Consider the following 24,514-nt stretch of genomic DNA (forward strand, 5'->3'; position numbering starts at 1 on the left):
GTATAGTGCTCTGCACACTGTGAGCCCTCAGTAAATACCACTGATTGATTGATGAAAGAATTTCTTCTACAATCAAGGCTCATCAGGTGTTTGTGTGTATGTTCTTAATAGGACCCTTAAATTACATTTTCCTACAAAATGCATGGACCTTTTTCTTTTTTTTGGCCCAGGTGTACCTCCTAAATCTACCTTTCCTTTCACGGCCACTCCAGAGCACACTACCATGTCATCTAGACATTGGGAACCATTAGCATGACACACTGAAAAACAGTAATTTCCCCAGGGATTTCTACTGTTTTAACCTTCAGCAGTACAGGATCCCACTCGGAGAGACCACAGACCTGGAAAAGTTTGGCTAGGGAAATAAGATGATGAAAGCCCCTCTCACTCCTAAAACGATCCCCCGGAAAAATTTTAATAAGATTTCATAGGATGTGAAAATTACAGAGGCAAATATGAATGGAGCCTTCAAAATACTTTTCTTCAGTGAGGGGGAACTTCAGTCTTGAACAGATTTGCAAATAAGCAAAGCATCTAATGTGAGCAGACAACCCAAAATATATGCATTATTATTATTATTATTATTATTAACACATAAGTCACCAAATTCATGCCATTCTTTTTAAGAGCTGTCATCTAGCTTAAAGGAGCATAACCATTTAAGAAGAAAGCCAAATGACTTGCTAAATAATCAGCACTTCTATTGGCGGCATGCTTTCTACGAAGCTTTACAGTACTAAAATAAATCATCCAACCATGCCATTTCAAAAGCCACTCTGTGTGATAACACCACATTTCATATACCTTTCATTGATTTCCTTAAATGACTAAAAGGAAAAAAGAAAGAACTCATTAACACTTCCAAAAAGTACAAGAGTAGTCAAGATGAGACAAAATATTTGAGGTATTATTTGAAAGCAATTAAAATTCTCCACTAAGTTCACAGAAGTATTTGTCCAAGGGCGGATATGCCTTTCTCCCAGAAAATTTGTCACCAAGCAAGATTCAGAACAGAAAAGAGGGCTTGAGTTCGGATGGAGCTGCCCCATAGTTTGAAAATCCCATTGGACTGTAAGCACCATGAAGGCAAGGAATTGCATGTCTTGTTGGGGTTTTTTGTACTTTCATTCATTCAGTAGTAATTAGAGTGCCTTTTGTGTATACAGCACAGTGCTTCTCACACAGCTGGTGCTCAAGAAAGACTATTGATTGGGAATTTGTGTCCAGTGTCACACTTGCCCCCTTCCTGCTGGAGTGTACTCAACGAGTGCCACACTATACAGTTCTCAAAGGGGAGAGTCACCCCTCAATCAATCAAAGGTGTTTACTGAACACTCACTGCGTGCAGAGCATGTAATTTTATTTATTTATATTAATGTCAGTCTCCCCCTCTAGACTGTAAGCTTGTTGTGGGCAGGGAATGTACCTGTTACATTGTTAGAAGCAGCGTGGCTCAGTGGAAAGAGCACGGGCTTTGGAGTCAGAGGTCATGGATTCGAATCCTGGCTCCGCCACATGTCTGCTGTGTGACCTTGGTCAAGTCACTTCACTTCTCTGAGCCTCAGTTACCTCATCTGTAAAATGGGGATTATGACTGTGAGCCCCACGTGGGCCAACCTGATCACCTTGTATCCTCCCCAGTGCTCAGAACAGTGCTTAACAAATGCCATCATTGTTATTATTATGTTATATTGTACTCTCCCAAGTGCTTAGTACAGTGCTCTGCACACAGTAAGTACTCAATAAATACAATTGACTGTTTGAGTACTAAGCATTTGGAAGACTACAGTACAATTGAGTTGGTAGACATGATCCCTCCCCGCAAGGAACGTACAGTTTAGAGGGGGAGACATATTAAAATACAGATAGGGGAAATAGCAGGGTATAAGAATATGTACATAAGTGCTGTTTGGCTGAGGGTGGGGTGGATATCAAGTGCTTAAGGAGTACAGATCCAAGTGGGAGAAGGAAGAGGGAGTAGGGAAAATGAAGGCTTAGTCAGGGAAGGCCTCTTGGAGATGTGATCTTCAGTTGATTTTGGAGGCGGGGAGAGTGTCACATCTGGGGAGGGAATTCCAGGCTTGAGGGAAGATGTGGAAAATGGTCAGTGGTTGGCAGGCAAGACTGAGGTGGGTAGACTGGGGTAAGAGGAATGAAGTGTGTGGGCTGGGTTGCAATAGGAGATCAGTGAGGTTAGAATGGGGAAAGCTGGTTGGAAGTTTTGAGGAGTAGGGAGGCATGGCCTGAACACTTTTTTAGGAAACTGATCTGGGCAGCAGAATGAATTATGGACTGGAGTGAGGAGAGACAGGAGGCAGGGAAGTCAGCATGGAGGCTGATACAGTAATCAGGGCAGGAAACAATAAGTGCTGGATCAAAGCAGTAGCAGTTTGGCTGGAGAGAAAAGGGTGGTTGTTTACAATTTTTTAATGTTATTTGTTAAGCGTTTACTGTGTGCCAGGTTCTGTACTGAGCGCTGGGGTAGCTAGCTCTCTTCCTCCCTTCAAAGCCCTACTGAGAGCTCACCTCCTCCAGGAGGCCTTCCCAGACTTAGCCCCCTTCCTCTTCCCCTCTTCCCCCTCCCCATCCCCCCGTCTTACCTCCTTCCCCTCCCCACAGCACCTGCATATATGTATATATGTTTGTACATATTTATTACTCTATTTATTTATTTTACTTATACATATTTATTCTATTTATTTTATTTTGTTAATATGTTTTGTTTTGTTGTCTGTCTCCCCCTTCTAGACTGTGAGCCCGCTGTTGGGTAGGGACCGTCTCTATATGTTGCCAACTTGTACTTCCCAAGCGCTTAGTACAGTGCTCTGCACGCAGTAAGCGCTCAATAAATATGATTGAATGAATGAATAATATTAATAATGGTATTTGTTAGCGCTTACTATGTGCCAGGCACTATACTAAGTCCTGATTGGGTACAAACAAATTGGGTTGGACACAGTCCCTGTCCCACATAGGGTTCACAGTGTTATTCTAGACTGTGAGCCCACTGTTGGGTAGGGACCGTCTCTATATGTTGCCAACTTGTACTTCCCAAGTGCTTAGTACAGTGCTCCGCACACAGTAGGCGCTCAATAAATATGATTGAATGAATGAATGAATTCCCATTTTACAGGTGAGATAACTGAGGCACAAAAAAATAAAATAATAATAATAATGGCATTTATTAAGTGCTTACTCTGTGCAAAGCACTGTTCTAAGTGCTGGAGAGGTTACAAGGTGATCAGGTTGTCCCACGGGGGGCTCACAGTCTTAATCGCTACTGAGAGCACCCCTCCTCCAGGAGGCCTTCCCAGACTGAGCCCCCTCCTTCCTCTCCCCCTCCCCATCCCCCCCCACCCTACCTCCTTCCCCTCCCCACAGCACCTGTATATATGTTTGTACAGATTTATTACTCTATTTTACTTGTACATATTTACTATTCTATTTATTTTATTTTGTTAATATGTTTTCTTTTGTTGTCGGTCTACCCCTTCTAGACTGTGAGCCCATTGTTGGGTAGGGACTGTCTCTATATGTTGCCAACTTGTACTTCCCAAGTGCTTAGTACACAGTAAGCGCTCAATAAATACGACTGAATGAATGAATGAATACAAGATGATCGGGTCGGATACAGTCCCTGTCCCACACGGGGCTCACAGTCTTAATCCCCATTTTACAGAGGAGGGAACTGAGACACGGAGAAGTGAAGTGACTTGCCCAAGATCACACAGCAGGCAAGTAGCAGAGCAGGGAGTCTCCTGACTCCAAGACCTGGGCTCTTTCTATTAAGTTGTGAAGGTAGAATCGAAAGGATTCAGTGACAGTTTGACACTAGCAAGCTAGGGTAGAAATCCTTTTAGTAGTAGTAATATTATTTATTAAGCACTTAAAATATACAAAGCACTGTTCTATACACTGGGGGAGAACAAATAAGTGGGAATTAGCTACAGGCTCTGTCCCCCGGGGGGCCCACTTAAAAAGCCCTGACTTAAGGAAGAAGTATAGCCTTTCTCGTTTGGGTTAGAACCTCAGTCCTCATCCCAGCTCTGCTATCGATCATCCATGAGAGCCCGTACGAAACTGCTTAACCTTCACCTCAGTTTACCCTCCTGCAAAATGAGAAGGGTTCCAGAAGGGAAGCCAGAGCCTGGTCTAAAGGAGTGTTGTTGTTGAGGAGGAAACATTTTGTGCCCTCCAATAACTCTGTCCCTCTTCCCAGTGCTCTGAGCTCAGAGTTGTTCAGTAAACTCCAAACAGACGAGGGAAGGTCCTGTGTGCCCTCCAATAACTCTGTCCCTCTTCCCAGTGTTTAGTCCAGTGCTCTGAGCTCAGAGCTGTTCGGTAAACTCCAAATAGATGAGGGAAGATCCCTCCCAGGGCAGCTTGTCTGGGCTCATGGAAAATGCCAGGGTAGCCAGGAGCTGTTTGGATGAACTGTCTTGGGAGATGGCATGGCCCAAACCACAACAGGGTTGTAGAGTTCCTGCCAATGCCATTGCCCAGAGGGAGAGAAGACAAACCAAACAATGACTTTCTCCCCTCTCTTCCACTCTTCCATTCCTTGAAGGTGGTTCTTTAAAGTCAGCACTGGGGAGATCTTACTACTTGCTCCTGTCCTGTTGACCAGAAGGAAGACATTGTTTGGGAGGGGGAGACGTCTCCTTTGCTTTCCGGTGCCTTCCTCCAACACGAGTTAAAACAATTTATCCGGAGCACATTCTCTTCAAAAGAGATGGCTGTGGGGATGATAAGCTCACTGAGGACAGGAATTAAATCTTTTGGTTCAGTTGAACTCTTCCAAGCCATTAGTGCAGTGCTCTTGACCCAATAACCATCCAGAACAGTGCTCTACACAAAGTAGGGTCCTGTACAGTGTTCTGCGCCCCAAAGGGGTTCCAGTACAGTGCTCTGTATGCAAAAGGCACAAGGTTTGACTGACTAATTGGGAAGAGCAACACTCAAGGATAGACCCACTTTTACAAGCCAAGATGCTAATTCTGGAGGGAGCAAGAAGGTGTTTGTTGCCGCTAAAATGCTTACCGCGAGGAAAACGGATTCGTCCAGTTCCTCTGCTTCTTTCACAATTGTTTCCAGGGTCTCCTTGGCCGACTCCATGCTTTGGAGGAAGCTCACCATCTGGTCATGGAGATAGCTCATTTTCCTTCTCTTCACCTCCTCAAAGCCTTGGGCCTTCTCGTCATACTGGGCCAGCACTTTCTTCATCATTTCTTCATTCTGCTCTTCGAGAAGTTTCTCGTTCTTACTACAGTTTTCCTGAAAAGGGCAGAGAAAAGGGCTCGATAAAGCCACTAGTTCCGGAGTCTGGCTTTCGCCAGGCCTTCGTGAAGGTAGTTTAAAACCTCCTCCTTAGACCCTCCCTCCATCTTCAAACCGATCTGTACTGGTGCCAGGAATCTCAAAAGTCCCTGTCCTGATCTTCTGTGTGGAATGAAGTCTTCTCGATTGCTCTAGGAATTTTATCTCCATAAAGACCAGAGCTCAGCTCTCAGAGACGCCAACAATAGCAAAAACACAAAGGAGGGGCCACAATTTCTTCAGCAGTGACTTGTTCAATCATTCATTCATTCAATTGAATTTATTGAGTGCTCACTGTGTGCACAGCACTGTACTAGGTGCTTGGAGAGTACAATTCAGCAATAAAGCAATAAATGATATGTACAGGGAAGGAAGCAAAGAAAGGCTGAAGAGAATAGCTTACCTCAATAGTATTAAAAAAGGATTCAATCTCTGTAACAAAAGCTTCAATCTTCAGTGACTTTTCTTGTAGAGTCTCGAGAAATTCCCCTAACTGAACCTGCGGGAAAGAAAAAAAGAGCAAAATAAAGAGATTAAATTTGATTCTGATGCTTGAGAAAATGGTGTTGAAAAATCTTGCGACCACTTACTTGACTTAGAAATTTATCCTACAAGGAAACTGCCTCGCTGCCTTGCTAGTAGTTATTTAATGCACTTATTTACTCTGAAATAGTGCTTTAATTAATATCATCAATTTTTCCAGATTTACCAGATGGGGTTGTGATTCGGTGACTATCGCTGGATTTATAATGCAGTGAAATGGACTTGCCGAGCTAGAAGAATTCAACATCTCAATCGGCTTCCAAGGCAAAAACCGGGAACCGGCTATGTGCAGAGTCACGGAATACCCAGAAAAGAAGCAAAGGTCGTGTTCCCTGCCCTTGAGGAGCTTACAGTCTAACTAAATGACAGGCAAAGACACGTACACATTAATGGTGCATCTTTCCCTTCTATTGAATGTTCTCAAACCCCAAGAATGTGCTTCACACACTGGAAACACTCAATCAACGCTGCTGCTGATGTTGATCAGTCCATCAATTATTGGTATTTACTGAGTGCTTGTAGTGTGCAGAGGACTGTACTAAGCATCTGGGAGAGTACAATATAACAGAGTTGGTGGACACGTTCCCTGCCCACAGTGAGCTTGCAGTCTACGGGGGAGACTGCAGTCTCCCCCTCGTCCCCCTCTCCATCCCCCCCATCTTACCTCCTTCCCTTCCCCATAGCACCTGTATATATGTATATATGTTTGTACATATTTATTACTCTATTTATTTATTTACTTATTTTACTTGTACATATCTATTCTATTTATTTTATTTTGTTAGTATGTTTGGTTTTGTTCTCTGTCTCCCCCTTTTAGACTGTGAGCCCACTGTTGGGTAGGGACGGTCTCTATATGTTGCCAATTTGTACTTCCCAAGCGCTTAGTACAGTGCTCTGCACACAGTAAGCGCTCAATAAATACGATTGATGATGATGATGATGAATATAAAGAACTGAATTGTGGATATATGCATAAGTCCTGTGATTGATCAATCAATCGGTGGTATTTATTGGGTGATTTCTGTGTGCAGAGCACTGTACTCAGCTCCTGGGAAAGTACCATAAAATGGAGTTGGTAGATGCAATCCCTGCCCATAAAGAGCTTACGGTCTACAGAGCCCGGGCCTGGGATTCAGAGGTCACGGGTTCTAATCCCAGCTCTGCCATTTGTCTGGGAACTTGGGCAGGTCACTTCACTTTTCTGTGCCTCAGTTACCTCACCTGTAAAACGGGGATTGAGAATGTGAGCCTCACGTGGGACAGGGATTGTGTCCAAACCGATTTGCTTGAATCCATCCCAGCACTTAGTACAGAGCCTGGCACGTAGTAAGCGCTTCACAAATACCACAACTATTATTACTATTATTACAGGATGCTGACCCTCCAGTAGCAGAAGGGCTAGGGAAAGATATGGCCCCTGATCTATCCTCCTGCAAATTCCTCAGTGCTCTACAGGGCAAACTCCAGCTACGCCTGCTGCAGCCTTGCATGGCTGCCAGTCTGTTAATTCATTCATTCAATCGTATTTATTGAGTGCTTACTGTGTGCAGAGCACTGTACTAAGCGCTTGGGAAGAACAAGTTGGCAACATATAGAGACGGTCCCTACCCAAAAACGGGCTCACAGTCTAGAAGGGGGAGGCAGACAACAAAGCAAAACATGTGGACAGGTGTCAAGTCATCAGAATAAATAGAATTAAAGCTAAATGCACATCATTAACAAAACAAATAGAATAGTAAATATGTACAAGTAAAATAACTAGAGTAATAAATCTGTACAAACATATGGTAGGGACGATAGGGACCGTCTCTATATGTTGCCAACTTGTATTTCCCAAGCGCTTAGTACAGTGCTCTGCACACAGTAAGCGCTCAATAAATACGATTGATTGATTGATTGATTGAAGTACTATAAAACACTTCTCTCTTTTCTGCTCAAAATGCCCCACCTAAAGAATTCCAAAAAGGTGTCAGAAGGATACCTCGTTTCTGTTAAGATGTTTTCAATCAATGGTATTTATTGTGCACCTACTGTGTGGAGAGTGCTGTGCGAAGTGCTTGAGACTGTAAAACAGAAGACGACATGATCCGCCCAAAAGGATCTTAGAACCTAGCTGAGGAGATAGTCATCAGCAGCATGGCCTAGTGAATAAAATACGGGCTGTGAGTCAGAGGACCTGCATTCTAATCCCCACTTTGCCACTTGCTTGTCATGTGTCCTTGGGCAAATCACTTACCTTTTCTGTGCCTCAGTTCCCTCATTTGCAAAATGGGGTTTCAACACCTGTTCTCCCTTCTACATAGACTCTGAACCCCAAGTGTGGCAGGGACTTTGTCCATCCTGATTAACTTATATCCCCCCTGGCGCTTAGAACAGTGCTCCACACAGAGTAAGCGCTTAACAAATATAATAATAATAATAATAATGGCGTTTGTTAAGTGCTTACTGTGTGCCAGGCACTATACTAAGCGCTGGGGTGGATCCAAGCAAATCGGGCTGGACGTAGTCTCAATCCCCATTCTACAGATGAGGTCACTGAGGCACAAAGAAGGAAAGTAACTTGCACAAGGTCAAACAGAAAATGGTGGGGTTTGAACCAGGGACCTTTTAACTCCCAAGCCTGTGCTCTATCCATTACACCACATTGCTTCCAAATAATTATTACTGCAAATCGGAAGAAGAGGGGTTCAAACAGTAGAATACATAAGACACATTCCTGTTCTCCCTCCTACTCAGCCCTAGACTGTAGCCCCACGTGCCACAGGGACCGTGTTCAACCTGATTATCTACCACGGTGCTTAGAACCATGTTTGACACATAGTAAGTACTTCACAAATGCTGTTTTTTTTAAAAAGGAACATGTACAAGAGGGCAACAAGGCTCTTCTATTACAAAGGCCTCAAGTCCTTAAAGGTTTAGTAAACTATTTACCTTTACCACACTTATAGCTGTGTCCAGTGTGGAAACTTCATGGTCTTTGTGGATGCCGAGGACTTTGTCTATGGCTGGAATCGGACACTTGCATGTGTAACAGAAAGCATCAATTTGGGACTTATTTGATTCTTTCTGCATGGTCTCGGTTTCCGTTAACTCCACCGGTGACTTTCTTTGACCGATCTCCAAACCCGAATCTTGCCACTCCCCAGGCGTACTTGGTTTTGGCTCCTTCACAAATTCATAGCTCTCGCTCACGTGTTCAAAAGACTCCTTCCCTTCAGATAACACATCTTCCGGTATGCTCTCAGAGAACAATTCATCTGATAAGACATCTTCTTGGCTAACCAATTCAAAATCCATTGATTCAGCAAAGTCTCTATCTTCCTGGGGAAGGGATCTATCCCCAGACGGGTATTCCTGCATTTTAGGAGTTGAGGCTATTTTAGCCTGTTCTTGCTGGTTATCTTGCAAAGAAGCTTCATCCGAAACAAATCCTTCCTCCTGACATGGCGTCTGCAGTGGGAATTGTTGGTCTGCCCCTGCCACAGCAGTTTCTTCATTGCTCTGGCTTGCGGATTCATCTACTCTCTCCAAAACGTTATGCGTGTCTTCGAATGGGATGGCATAGGTGATTTTCTGAGTCACCATTTTAATTTCCTCCATAACGGGGGCTTCCTTCTGCAGCCCTAGGTCACTGCTGTCCTCCACACTGCCACCCGTTCCTCCTCCATCACTGTAAATAGCTTTCTCTTCCTTTCCCATTTTCTCCTCCCCCAAAATAGTTCCAAGCCCCCCCCAAACTTCCTCTCCTTCAGGAAGCAGCAGATAGGAGTCCTCTCCTCTTCCTGGTTTATCTTCCCAATTTTCATCTTTCTGAGGCCCAGGAGTGCCATGTAGAAAGTCGTCTTTGAGAGTGTACTTCTCGAAATAGAGTCCGGTTCCTTCGTCTGCGTCGGAGTCCCTCCCTGGGGATGGAGCCTCAGAATTCATGCTCGCCCTGTCTGAAATCACCTGGACTTCTTTCCTTCTGCCTCCCGCCGCCTCTTCGGAGAGGACCTTTTCGAAGAACTCAGACACAGGCTGTTCCGCACGACATTCTGGATCCTCAGCTTTAGCTGCCGAAGGGAACAGTACAGTTTGGGACAAGATTTCTTCTTTGGTGTCCGATAAGGGTTCTCTGAGTGCCTTCAAGCCCACATCTTCTCTGTTCGCTTCCTTACTGATATCCTGGTCAGCCGACTCTGGGGTCACCGAGAATTGAGCAGAGTCTGTGGGCAATAATCGGTCATGCTCTTTTTCAGTTTCATGAAAGGCTGTATCCAATTCCACTACATGAAATTCACTTTCCTCCGGGCTTTCCGGGAGTAAGTCCATCCCTTTCGAAACCTTCTGTGGGGTTTGCTCCTGAATGGCCCACATCTGAATGGGTTTCTGCTCTTCTGGCTCAGGGTTGATGTTGTAATCGATTAAGGTGTATTTTTCAAAATAATCCACGTCACTGGTCGTATCAGGATGACCAAAACCCAAATCGTCATTTTGGGAATTTGCAGAAATGTCCCTGTCACTTTTGGGTGTTTCTGTTTGCCTCTGTTCGGTCACCTCAATGGCACCATCATCAGGGTGTCCTGCGGGTGATTCTCTCTGAAAACCTTGCTGACCGCCTGTCTCCCCACGGCCATCGTGAAGAAGTCTAGTTTTGAGAGAGGAGCTTTCTTCTAAATACTCGACTTCTTCCTGAATTCTTTTACTCTCCTCTTGGTCAACTGAAGAAATAAAGGCGGCAGCGTGAATACTCAGTATCTCACAACTGTCGGAAATTATATTAAACTGATTTTTCTGATCTTCGGGCCCCGACACAAATCCAGCTGACTGAGAAGACACCGACGGATCGGCAAATTTTTCTTCCTTTGTATAAACAATTTCAGGCTCCTCGGGCGTTACCTCAGTGGGGCCAGCCTCACTCAGGTTGGCGGTTAGTTTGTCCTCAGTCACTTGCTCAGGCTGCCCAGTTGCTAGGGGGAATGGTTTTGGTGGGAGGGCATCACTCCTGGTTACTGCACTGGAAATCTGCTTCGAAGCCAAAGGAGAGAGTGTGGGGGAACTTGATCGAATGTCTTTGGACATTTGCGTAGTATGAACAGTCCTCCTTGGAGGCAGCGGTGGCGGAGGGGGAGAGGTTGGAGCAATTTCTTCCTTCTCTGCTGCTTGCATCTCTGGAGAGGCCTTCGAAACCACCGTCTGGGACTCTACAAGTGACAATGTTGCTTTGGCTGAAGGATACTGCTGCTTTGCTAAGTGTTCTGTTCTTTCAGAGGGACGGTCTAGAGTCATTACAGATTCTTCTGACGCCCAACCGGTCACTATAGCCAAATCAGGCTGAGGGGTCTGCCTCAGATTTTGTGAAGCATCAGCTTCTGTTAGCTCTGCCTCTATATGTGCTCTTTTGGAAGAATAAAACAATCTTTCTTCCTCTTCAGGCCTGTGTACAAGGGCCGTGACTTTTTGCAGCTCAAACCTGCCAACTCCTGAGTTGGAGAGCAGGTGACGTTCTGGTCTCTCAATCTCCTTCTTGGGAACCCCTGACACCCCGGTTTCTGAAACCAGATTAGTTTCCCCGGGAGACTTATGCTGCGACGCTAGATTCTCTTTTTGACTAATAATTTTTTCTTCGGGGACCGCTGACTTTTCTGCCGGTAAACTAGATGTCCAGGTGGAAAAGGGTGGAATTTGCTCCTTGTTGGACTCCTTAGTGAGGCTTGGGGCAGGAGCTGTTGAAGGCTCTGATGCCATTCCTGTTCTCCCAGCGAGGTCCAGTGGACTTTGTTTCTCTTCTTTTTCACTGCAATAACATATTTCCAATTCTTTTGATCCTACATATTTCCAAGGTCTTGAGTCACTGGAGAAGCCCACGTTCCTCTTGCTTACAACTCCAGGAACAAATGGAGCCACTTTCTCTGATTTTCCTTCCAGGATATTTATTTCTGCAAAAGAATAAGGCTGACTTCCCAAATCATCTTTTTCATTAAGGTGGCTTTCGGGTCTTAATTTTGATTCTGCTTTAGAGACGTCAAGGGACGCATAAGCCTTTGGTTGCTCTGAGAGCCCTCCTACTCCCACAGCAGGTGGCAAAAATGGTGATTTTTCCTCCTTTCTTTCTATGTCACGTTTAAGTAAACTGGGTTGGGCTTCTCCTACTGCTAAAATCCTAGACTCAGCTAAGGGATATACTGCTGGGGTCTGGAATTCCCAGGTCACACTATCACCTGTGAAGTTCGAGGAAGCAGGCATTGGTGGTTCCTGTTCCTCATCTCCTTTATCACATATTTCTCCTTGGTCACGTTCCTCAGCTCGATTAGCTGGGGCACTCTTAGCCTCTCCGACCGGAATGTTTGCCTCAAAGGGACGATGGATTTCTGGCTTTTGTTCTTCCTTGGCATCCCTAGCAACCGGGACAGCCTTCTCAACCTCTTTGGGAAATGCGTACAGCTGCGCTGTGGCGTCTCCTCGATCCTGAGTGGAATCGATGTTTGTATTTGCTGGTTCTTCAGGCCACCGATCAGCTCTCTCACCCACATAAAGTTGAGGGTCCTGCCCCCAGGGAACCTCGATGAGCTCCTCAGAATCAGGCTTTGGTTGTTCTGACGGGATTTCTCCTGTCTTTGCTGGGTGCCCTGGTGTTTCTCCCTGGGCTCCTTCCCCACCATCTTTAATTACAGCATTTTGGAATTCTTCCACCGTCAGAACCTTAAACTCTGCAACAGGGTGGGTTTTTGGCTTCTCTGATTCCTTTGTCCTACCTTCGTCTGTGAGGTCTGGAGCTGCTGGCTTGGGCTGTTCTAAATCCCCACTTGCCCTTTCAGGTGGTCTCCTTTCCTGCCTTTTCTCTTCCCTGGGTTTAAACCAACTGGCCTTCGGCTCCTCTTTGGGTGAAACTCCGAGCTCTGACTCGGAAGGTAACGCTGGCTTCTGTGCTTCGTTAAGATCGGCGGGTTCGATGGGAGAGGCTTTCGACTCTTCCACCAAAGAATCTGTTTCCACAGAAGGGCCAGGGGGAGTTTCTAAGCCTTCGGTTTCATCACGGTTGCTTTTGGAAGTGCTCCCTCCAAAAAACAAACTGGCCATCCATGAGGTAAATGATGATGCCCCTTTATTCACTTTCTTGTCTGGCGTGGCCGGTTTCTGTTGTTCAGTTACTCTGCTTCCTCCTTCAGAGGAGTCAGGTGGCACTGCTTTCTGAGCTCTTTCATTAATCTGACTTAAGGAGCATGTGGATTCTTCCAGCGTCTTTGCCTTAGGAACAGGACTTGTTTCAGGCTCTTGTGCTTCAACAGTATCCTTCACAGTTTTTGAAATGACCATTTTGGGTTCTCCCAGAACTGTAGAAAATGGTGAACTGGGTTCTCCCAGAACTGTAGAAAACGGTGAACTGGGTTCTCCCAGAACTGTAGAAAATGGTGAACTTTCCAGATCCTCACTGTCGACAGAGCTACCTAATGTGGTTTTTGCTTCTTCTTCCAGGAAGTTGGGTTCTTTAAATGAAGAAGTGATACTTTCTGGTCTCGAAGTTTCATGTTTCAACAAGGCAGGCTCTGAGACCCCACTGATTCCTTCAGAAAATAGTTCTTTCTGGTTATCGCCTTTACAGGGCCTGGAAAATTCAGCGTTGGACTTTTCTAATATCAAGCTGTCAGACTCTACCAAAGAATGGATTTGTTTATCCAATGTTGTGTTTTCCATCGGAACAGCAGTTTTGGACTCCCCTGACACCTGGAATCCCTCCAAAGGACAGGCTGCTTTTCCCAATTCCTCTCTATCGTCAGCAGATCTACCTATATCTGGTGTTGCCTCTGGTAACGATACTTCCATGTCTCTGGCCGAGGGGACTGGAGTGTCTCGCCTCCCATCTCCGTATGTCCGATCATCACCTGGGGAAGCAGGCTTCACTTCCTCTAATATTCTCTGCTTGGTGTATGAAGAATCCAGCTGTTTGCTTTCTTCAAAAGGTCTGGGCAAGTCTCCTATTGACGTTCCTTTGGTGAAACTTTGGGACTCCTGGGGAAGAGGGGATTCCTTTCTCTGGGCGCCACTAATGTCTGCACATTCAGCAGACTGGATCTCTTCCTCAGGGAAGCTTGCTCTTCCAGATGATTCAGATAGAATTCCTAGAATTTGTACCTCAGGTGGACTGGTTATTAATGCATCAGATAGCAAATGGACTTTGTCTGAGGAAAGTGTCTCTTGTTCCTTATGCTCCTCCTGGAGGACAGGAGCAACTGTTTTTAATTTCTCTGTCAGGCTTTGTGCAGTGACAGATACATCCAGCTCTTCATGGTGCCTGGATAAAATGAACTTCGACCCTTGGGCTGCCAGATCTTCCACCTGAGGCAAAAAGTGAGTTTCTTCTACTGCTTCTTCACTGCCTGCCAAATCTTTGGAAATCCTAATACCGGGCTCTTCCTCTAATGCTTTTAAGGAAAACAGATACGACTGAGGTCCTAGATGGTCTTCCTTGCCTGAAGAGGTTACTAATTTACCAGGCTCTGAATGCACCACCACCTCAGATATGTGAGATGGAGTTTCTCTGAGCAATTTTTCAGCACTAAGATTCTCAGCCATCGATGTTCCTTCTTCACTTGTGGAAACCAACTCCATCGTCTGAGTTTCCAGCATCAAGTTCCCTGTCCCAGGTGAAGGTAATGTTGCTTGTTTGAAATCTCCAGACACGTTTTCATTAATGAAGGCACTTGATTCCTCTGACACAAGACGTGGTGATTCTGGCGGGTGACGCTGCAAAGTTTTTGTCCCAGTTTCCAAAGCAAAACTCGACAAAAGAGCACCTGACTTTTCTGACAGATATTCTGGCAAAAATTCTTCGTCTGGGGAATGAGATGTCAACTCGTGTCTATTCCTGTCGCCGGTATCAATTGGTGATGTGGCGATTACCTCTTCGAACATCAAGTTTTCTGATTCACTTGGAATAGCTTCCATTTTTCTCTTTTCTTCTGATAAGTGAGACTCAACTTTCCCTTCCTCTGTTTCATCAGCGGATGACAGTGGAATCCAGGTTTTGGGCATAATTGAGGGAGAAAGATGTTCAGGTATTGTCTTGGGAGGTTCAACAGAAGGGTCGGCTGAAGGGGTTTTAGTTGGTGGGATCACAGTCTCATTTTCTGCCCTTCCAACTTCTGATAAAACAGAAGACTCGGGCAAATCTGCTTTGGGTGGTTGTGAGCGAGGTTCGGTTTCTCTCTTTTGTACTTTAGGTAGAATAGAGGATTCATATCCAGCCGTTGTGGAGAGTGGCAAACCTGATGAAATGTCTTTCTTCCCTTCTTTGTTTAAAATGGTATGTTCAGCTACACACGTCATTAGGGTTGGAGAAGTCTCACTGCTTTTCTTCCTATCTTCAGGCAAGAATGAGTTCTCGGACTTAGACGTTGTAGCCTCTGGAGAGCCAACTTCAATATTTTTCTCTCTATGTGGGGGCTCAGCTGAATGTTCAGGTGTGGGTGTTGATTCCCCGGGGGAACCAAGTTGAATATCTTCCTTTCTTTCTTCTGGCAGGACTGAGCGCTCAGTTCCAGATGTCAAATCGCCAGGGGAACAGAGTTTGATGTTTTCCTCTCTTTCTTCTGGTGGGACAGAGGGTTCAGATCCAGATGTTGCAATCAGATGTTCAGTGGTTTTCTTTCTTTGTGGGGGCACGACTGATGGTTCGGATCCAGATGCCGTCGACTCGGGTGATGAACTCCCCTGGAGTTCTTCCTTTCTTCCTTCAGGCAGGCCTGGAACTTCCTTCTCTGCCTCTGAGGAAGTTAAATCCTGAGCCTGCCGGGAGCTCCTCGGCTTTGCAACGGGCTTTTCTTTGTTTTCTACTTCTGGTAAAACTCCAGACCTGGAAGTGGCCTGTAGTGGGGTATGGTGATCCTCCTCCTTTTGGTCCTTGGCAGCTGGTAAACATTCCGACACAGACGCCACACCTGGTGATGACTCAGGCCTCATGGCCTCCTCTGGCTCATCATCTGGAAATGGGGTAATTAAGGGCTCAGTCACAGACACAGGAGCTTTTGGAGAACCTCGTTCCTCGTCTTGCTTCTGGGATGAAGGTGAAGACACCGGGATAGACAGTGAAATTTCTTGGGGGGCCAGTCCAATTTCATCCTTTTCTACTTGCGAAGAAAGAAAATCTCCAGATGGGGCTGGCTCCAGTACTTTTTCAAATACTGACACAGAGTCCGCAGGCATTGGGAAATCTGGGTGGCCCTCTCCCTGCCCCTTAGGAGAAACCACACTCTCAGAAGCGGATGTGGCCCTCTCTAACGATCTCAGGTTAATTTCTTTCTCCGCTCCATCCGTCAACTCTTGTGGTGCCAAATGTTTAGTCTCAAGCATCGGAGAGGGAGGCTTAATTATTTGCCTCTGGGACAAAATGAGATGTTCAGAAACGGTTTTTGATGGATGTTGGGTGTCTGACTCCATCTCTTCCTCCTCTGCTTCTGAAAACAGGGAACACTCAGACACAGACATGGCCGTGAGCAGCGAGCCAGGCTCGAGGTAATTCGTGTCCGGTTCGTGGGCCTGGAATGGTGAGGCTGAATCTTCAGCGACCGATGCTGAGTCTGGAGAAAGAAGTTCCATCTCCTCATTCTCTTCTTCGGATATAATTGTGCGGTCAGAGGCCGGGGTCGACCGGAGAGAGGAATCATACTCAAATTCTTTCTTCTCCGGTTCGTTGGCGGCAAATGGTGAAATTGAATATTCTGACATAAATGCGGAATCAGGTGAAAAAGGGGCCCGATTTTCTTTTTCTTCCTCTGAAAAAACTACATGTTCAGCTGCAGATGCTGCATTTAGGGAGGAATCAAAATCAATTTCTTTTTTTGATAGCTCACGAGTTGCATATGTTGGGATTGAATATTCTGAAACAGAAGCTGAGTCTGGAGAAAAAGGTTCCATCTCCTCCTCCACATCTTCTTCTGATAGGATGATGTGCTCTGTTGTAGTTATTGTGCCGAGGGAAGAATCGGGCACGATATCTTTCTTTTCTGTTGCAAAGAGTGGAATTGAATATTCTGATACAGAAGCTGAGTCTGGAGAAAAAGGTTCCATCTCCTCCTCCTCATCTTCTTCTGATAGGATGATGTGCTCCGCTGTAGTTATTGTGCTGAGTGAAGAATCGGGCATAACATCTCTCTTTTCTGTTGCATAGGGTGGAACTGAATATTCTGACACAGAAGCTGAGTCTGGTGAAAAAGGTTCCATCTCCTCTTCATCATCTTCTTCTGACAGGACGATGTGCTCCACTGTAGTTACTGTGCTGAGGGAAGAGTCGGGCTCAATAGCTTTCTTTTCTGTTGCATAGGGTGGAATTGAGTATTCTGATACAGAAGCTGAGTCTGGAGAAAAAGGTTCCATCTGCTCCTCATCATTTTCTTCAGAAAGGATGATGTGCTCTGCTGTAGTTATCGTGCTGAGCGAAGAATCGGGCATAACATCTTTCTTTTCTTCTGTATAGGGTGGAACTGAATATTCTGATGCAAAAGCTGAGTCTGGTGAAAAAGGTTCCATCTCCTCCTCATCATCTTCTTCTTCCGAAAGGAATATACGCTCCGTTGTAGTTATTGTGCTGAGTGAAGAATCGGGCACATTATCTTTCTTTTCTGTTTCAAAGGGTGGAATTGAATATTCTGATGCAGCAGCTGAGTCTGGTGAAAAAAGTTCTACATCAGCATCTTCTGTCAGAACGACCTGTTCGGATGTGGTTATTGTACTGTTTGAAGAATCAGGCGTGACATCTTTCTTTTCGGGTACATTTGGTGGAACTGAATATCCCGATCCCAAAGCTGGGTCTGCTAATAAAGTTTCCATCTTCTCACCATCTTCTTCTGTCAGGACGACTTGTTCCGTCGATGTTATTGTGCTGAGTGAAGAATCAGACACAATATCTTTCTTTCCTGCTGCATATGGTGGAAATGAATATTCCGATACAGAAGCTGAGTCTGGTGAAAAAGATTCCATCTCATCATCCTCTTGTTCTGATTGAACGACGTGTCCGGATGTGGTTATCGTACTGTGTGATGAATCGGGTGCAATATCGTCTTTTTCGGTTGCATGGGGCGGAATCGAATCTTCCGATACAGAAGCTGAGTCTGGTGAAAAAGCTTCCCTTTTCTCATTGTCTTCCTCTGATAGAATGTCATGTTCAGTTGTAGATGATGCATTCGGTGAGCAACCAGGCTCAACAGCTTCCTTATCTAGTTCATTTTCAGACGTAAAAGCTGAATCTGATGAATATGCTTTCTCTCCCTCTGGCCCTTCTGATACAACTGCACGTTTGGAGGGAGATGTTGTTATTAATGGGTCACCAGGCTCAATTTCTTTCTTCTCCATTTCATGAACCTCATATGGAGGAACTGAATTTTCAGTCCCAGACAGATTTTCTGGAGACTCAATTTCTATTACTTCCTCCTCTGACAGATACGACTGATTGGGCCCAGATGTTGCTGTTAGCGGTGAAAAAGGTTCAGCGTCTTCCTTCGTTTCTTCTCCTTTACCTGAATGCTCAGACAGCACTCCTGAAAAATCTAGATCGATCCTTTCTTCCTCTTCTTTCTGAATGGGATATGGTGGTATCCCCAGGTGGGCCTCGGTTTTGGCCTTTTCTAGAGAATATATCTCCGCTTTGTCTTCCTTTGCAGCAGAGACTTCCGCTTTAACTGCTGGTGGTTCTGACTCAGTGCCTTCCTTCTCTGCCTCAAGTGAGACAGAAGGTTTGGAGTCAGGGGGTGAATCTGATTCAGTACCTTCCTTCCCTTCACCAGGAGCTACAAGTGGTGAAATGGAAATGGACTCTGTTGTGGCAGTTATCTGTGAATCTCGCTCAGATTCTTCTCCCGCTGCTTCTGCTGATGCTGAATATTTATGTGGAGAGGGTGCAGCAACTAGAGCATCTGATTCCCTCTCTTTCTTCTCTACCTCATCCACTGAATGTGGCGAGATAAATTCTGGAGTTCCCGGAGTACGGGGCTGTGTTTTATCGGCTGCTCCTTTGTTTGTGGAATAAGCAGTATTAGGAGATGGAGTTTCTCTTTGCTTTATTTCCCCATTAAGCATCGATGACCCTGATCGTGACTCCTTAGAGACTATTTCTCTCCAGGGTGCAGAATTCCATCTTTCTTTATTCTTTTCAATATTATGTGTGAATGACCTATCTGTCTTTAATGGTACAGTAGAGTCACAAGCTGGTTCTAGAGTAACAGATGCATCTTTTCCCTTTCTATAACTGATTTCTTTAATTACATAACCCTTTGGTAAAGTTCCATAAAACTGTAGCGGGATTATTTCTTCCTTAACTGAATTGAACATCTTAATTTTATACTGTACGGTGCCTATATATACTGGCTTTAAATCTAATGGTTTATACTCTTTGTATATCGCGCCGGTGATCGGGGTAGTGTTGGAAGTTGTTTTCTTTTTCCTCGTTCTATCGGAGGTGCCGATGGGTGGCTTTTCTCCATTGGAAAAGGAAGAGTGATCTTTGGACTCCTCCAGTCCTTTTGACTGCGCCTCAGGAGAAGGGCTTTTCTTGTTCCGTTTCCGACGCAGGGATGGTGAGCTGCGTTTGGATGATTTACGCGACCTTTTCCGCATCTTCCTCCCTTCATCCATGATAAATGAAACATCCCCAGGTGGAGAACTTACAGTTGAACTTTCTGGACTGTATAGATCAGGAGTTGAGCTCCCTTCCGAAGCCCAAGGGGTGGAACATCTACTTGAGTTGGTCTCCCAGGTTATTCCGCTATCTTCACGTTGAACGGTTACCATGGAAAAGGATGGATCGGATATAATACACTGCTCTCTGGATTTTGCCTCTTCATCTTGGAGATGGTCTGTCAACCTAGCAAAAAAAAAATGATATGTAGATATATGCAATCACATTCTAGTACAGCAGGCTAACAACAACGGTAAAATTGAATTTGGATAATGATGACAGACAATCCTTGCATTCCTATTCCATGTCCCTGTGAACATAGGTGCCACTTCTGACTAGGTGGAACAGTCCACGGATTTTTGTAAAAAAACAAAAACAAAAAACCAAAATGCAAAAGAAGAAACGTTTTGGTAGCCCGTTATGGAAAAAAAATGCCGAAATCAACATGAAGTTTTTCAATTTATCTTACAATTGAATTGTAGGTCCTAACAAACCGACTACCATTCCTGCAAAGTCAGATGCTCTTTGAGGTTTTAGGGCAAACACAGCCGGTAAAGGATAATAATGATAACGGTGGTATTTGTTAGGGGCTTGAGGGGCAGTGTGGCCAGGTGGATCGAGCCCAGGTCTGGGGATCAGAAGGAACTTGGGTTCTAATCCCAGCTCCGCTACTCGTCTGCTGTGTGACCTTGGGCAAGTCACTTCACTTCTTCGTGCCTCGGTTCCCTCACCTGTAAAATGGGGATTAAGACTGTGAGCCCCAAGTGGGGAACATGGGCTGCATCCAATTTGATTAGCTCGTATCCACCCCGGCACATAGGACAGTGACTGGCACGTAGTAAGTGTTTAACAAATACCATAAAAAAGCACTTACTATATGCCAAGCACTGTACTAGGCACTAAGGAAGATAAAAGATAACTGTCTCTCTCTCTCTGTAAGCTCATGTGGGCAGGAAATGTGTCTACCAACTCTGTTGTATGGTACTTTCCCAAGCGCTTAATACAGTGCTCTGCACATAGTAAGTGCTCAATAAGTACCATCGATGATGATGATGATAATCAGGTTAGCCTCAGTCCCTGTCCAATAAGGGGCCCACAATATAAAGGAGAAATCTGAATGGATTTGAGTTCTCCATCGCGTTGATGTTGGCATCTACCATATTCGATTCAAGAAGGTCTACACACTCTGACAAGGAAGAGATGAGTTGTATCATCATTATCAATCATATTTATTGAGCGCTTACTGTGTGCAGAGCACTGTACTAAGCGCTTGGGAAGTACAAGTTTGCAACGTATGGGGAAGCAAATGACTGTTAGTTGGAGTATAAGCTCCTTGAGGGAAGGAAACATGTCACTTCTTTGTTTTCTACTTCCCAAGTGCCTTAGGAGAGTGTATCATATACAGTGAGCCTCTCAATTCATTCATTCAATCGTATTTATTGAGTGCTTACTGTGTGCAGAGCACTGTACTAGGCGCTTTTAAACACCACTGCTCCTTCCACTCTCCTGCCCCCAGTAAATCTGAGTCTAAAATTACAGATGTCAGATTAAATGCGTGAATTCCAGAAAATTAGATTGTCACAATTCAAAGATCTCTATGAGGCTAAAATAAAATGAAGGTCAAGAGCATTCTCAAAAGTTAAGACAGTCTCTCAGAAAATGATGATTACAAGAAAGTCTGAAAAGCTTACGACCCACTTTTTTGAGAATATTTATCAATTCTATAGTCTACTGATCGGCATACAACTCCCATCCCATTTTGCCTGGTAGTGATTTCTATAAAAAGCCTCAACCCAAACCACTGGGACCCCCTAAAGCAACTTAATGTCTTTAGGTTGTTAATAATTTCAGTCTGAAAATGAGCAACTTCTAAATATATGATAAATGAGGCTGGGCAATGGGACTCTCTTCATAATTGGGCACTTTTAGAAAGGTAACTATTTCTAGAGGAAAGACGCTTTAACATCTCCCAGGAAATGAGAGGGTGAGCGTTTTCCAGACAGTGGCGCAACCAAATTTTCCATAACAGGGAAATTGTTTGTTCTACAAAATTATGTGTACTCTGCCTTCAGTTCAAGCAGTCCAATTCTGACACCGCTGTCTGCGTTTACCTTAAGAAATATATTTCCTTCAGACTATCACGAGGGGAGTGGGTGGCCATCCCAACATCCCTGTTGTCAAAATGAGTATACTTGTTTTAAAATGAATGCCCTCCCGCCATTTTAAAAAAAGGAACTGGTGACCTTTTTTTCCCCTCCTTTGGGAACTGATGGTGCCTCATTATGCCTCTCTGTAAGTTTGAGCCGTAGTTTATCATTGGGGAAAGCGGTTCTTAAAAAGAAATGACCTGGAAAAACTGGCCAAATATCACTGCAGTCTCACCCTCACCGACGGTGAAGCAGCATGGTCCTAGTGGGATAAACGTGGGCCTAGAACTCAGATGACCTGGGTTCTAATTCTGGCTCTGTCATTTGCTTGCTATGTGACCTTGAGAAAGTCACTTCTCTTCTCAAGGCCTCAGTTTCTCAATTGTACCTGGGGATTCAGTCCTTAGACTGTGAGCCCCATGTCTCTGACCTGATTATATCTAACCCAGCGCTTAGAACAGTACATGACACATAGTAAGCACTTAACAAATACCATTAAACCCCCCCAAAAAACAAGCAAATGGTACAGGCGGAAGTGAAACAAGCTCCCAGTGGGTCAGAAGAAAAGTGAACTCCATTGTGGTTTTGAATGAAGTATGGGACAACATAACGGAATCACAGACTTTTTGGAGCAAAATCTGTTCTACAGAAACACAAATTTCCCAACTAAATTTTCAGCCCATGTACGTCATGGAGGGGAAGGAGACGGCAGGGTGGGGAGGATAGCCTAGTTACCTGTATAGGCCTTTCAATCAATCCACCAATGTTATTTTTTGAGCATACACTGAGTGTGTCCTCAAGGGGCTTAAATCACTATTGGAGTGTAAATTTCCTATTAGATCATAAACTCCCTGTTGATGTTGGCATCTTATGCTCATCATCATCATCATCATCATCATCATCAATTGTATTTATTGAACGCTTACTGTGTGCAGAGCACTGTACTAAGTGCTTGGGAAGTACAAGTTGGCAACATATAGAGACAGTCCCTACCCAACAGCGGGCTCACAGTCTAGAAGGGGGAGACAGAGAACAAAACCAAACATACTAACAAAATAAAATAAATAGAATAGATATGTACAAGTAAAATAAATAGAGTAATAAATATGTACAAACATATATACGTAAATCCTGAGCATTTAGTACAGTGCACTGAATTCAGTAGTTGCTCAATACTACCCATTACTACTGCTTATCTATGTTTACCATATTGATGGGGGGAAAAGGAGTCATAGGATTTCAGCCTCCAACATCTTCCCCACTTTACAAATGGAACAAACCGAAGGCATTGTCTCCATTGTCTCTGCCACTCCTTTTTAATTTTAAATGGCATTTGTTAAGCGTTACCATGTGCCATGTATTCTACTAAGTGCTGGGGTAGGTATAAGATAATTATGTTGAGTTCTCCATCACGTTGACGCTGGTATCTACCATATTTGATCCATCTACCTGACGAGGATAGACAAGGTAACTGAGGCCCTCGGAAGTGAAGTGACTTGCCCAAGGTCACCCAGCAGGCAAGTGGCGGAGCCAGAATTAGAACCCAGGTTCTTATAATTCCTAAGCCCGTGCTATATCCACCAGGCCACGCTGCTTCTCACTCACCCCTGATGGCAACTATCAGGGCATCTCACAGCTCTCGCTGTATAATTATAACTATGGTATTTGTTAAGCACTTAGTACACGCTAAGCACTTTACTGAGCACTGGGGTAGATAGAAGATGATCAGAGCAGATGTACTTCCCGCCCCAGCAGAGCACTTACGTACCTATCTGTAATTTATTTGTTTATTTTAATGTCGGTCTCCCTCTCTAGACTGCAAGGTCGCTGTGGGCAGGAAACATGTCTACCAACTCTGTTATACTGTACTCTCCCAAGCGCTTCATGCAGTGCTCTGCACACAGTATACCCTCAATAAATACGACCGACTGATGAACTGACTGGTCCCACATGGGGCTCACAGTCGATGAGGGGGAAGCACCAGGTGTCTTACCCCCATTTTAACGATGAGGAAATCGAGGCAAAGGGCGATTGAGAGACCCTTCCAAGGTCACAGAGCAGCCAGGACACAGCTGCAAAAAGAATCTTGGTCTTCTGACTCCCGGTTTCATGTTCTTTCCTCTAGGCCACCTTTCTGACCCTCTGCTGGAGGACACAACAAGAAATCTGGAAGCTGATGTCAGACCCTGCTTCTGAGAAACTTTCCCATCACAAGAAGTTGTGAGATCCATTAGCTCTCCTTGAGGTAGCCAATCAAATCCGTCTCCTGCCCAGGTAATCCATGTGCTTCATTGAGGGGATAGGAAAGAAATCAGCCAAGCAGTCCCGAGGGGAAACGATATATGATCCTCTAAACTGTAAGCTCATTGTAGGCAGGGAATGTGTCTACCAACGCTGCTGTACTGTACTCTCCCATTCATTCATTCAATCGCATTTATTGAGTGCTTACTGTTTGCAGAGCACTGTACTAAGCACTTCTTAGCACTTACTAAGCTGAGTAAGAAGTGCTTAGTACAGTGCCCGGAGCAAAGTAAGCACTCGGTAAATGCCACTGATTGATTGATGTCTTATTCAAAAGTTCAGAAAGGAACTGTGTAACTCCAGCTGCTTGTGACATAGGAATAACACAGTACTAACAATAACTAAATAAACAAATAAAGAATAAATGATGCTTGAATGACAGTCTGAATGAATGAATGAATGAAATGGCAGTCTAGAGATAAGACGTAAAACCCCAAAGAGTACCTGCAGTGAAATAACGTGGCTCAGTGGAAAGAGCATGGGCTTTGGAGTCATGGGTTCGAGTCCCACAGCTCGAGTCACACAGCTGACAACTGGCGGAGCCGGGATTTGAACC

At 44.7% G+C, this 24,514-nt stretch overlaps 1 protein-coding gene across 1 annotated transcript in view; it reads right to left on the minus strand.

The window, feature by feature from the left end:
• The window catches only part of CMYA5 (cardiomyopathy associated 5), a 79,106-nt gene that overhangs the window by 26,544 nt on the left and 28,048 nt on the right, over nucleotides 1–24,514 (minus strand). The window contains exons 3-6 of the mRNA XM_038765555.1: nucleotides 8,794–19,696; nucleotides 5,720–5,815; nucleotides 5,041–5,274; nucleotides 805–827 (exon numbers count right to left, since the gene is read on the minus strand). Coding sequence (XP_038621483.1) covers nucleotides 805–827; nucleotides 5,041–5,274; nucleotides 5,720–5,815; nucleotides 8,794–19,696 — 11,256 coding nt within the window. The remainder of the gene's footprint in view (nucleotides 1–804; nucleotides 828–5,040; nucleotides 5,275–5,719; nucleotides 5,816–8,793; nucleotides 19,697–24,514) is intronic.

The sequence above is a fragment of the Tachyglossus aculeatus genome, chromosome 23 (genome assembly GCF_015852505.1).
Source record: "Tachyglossus aculeatus isolate mTacAcu1 chromosome 23, mTacAcu1.pri, whole genome shotgun sequence".
Lineage (NCBI taxonomy): Eukaryota > Metazoa > Chordata > Mammalia > Monotremata > Tachyglossidae > Tachyglossus > Tachyglossus aculeatus.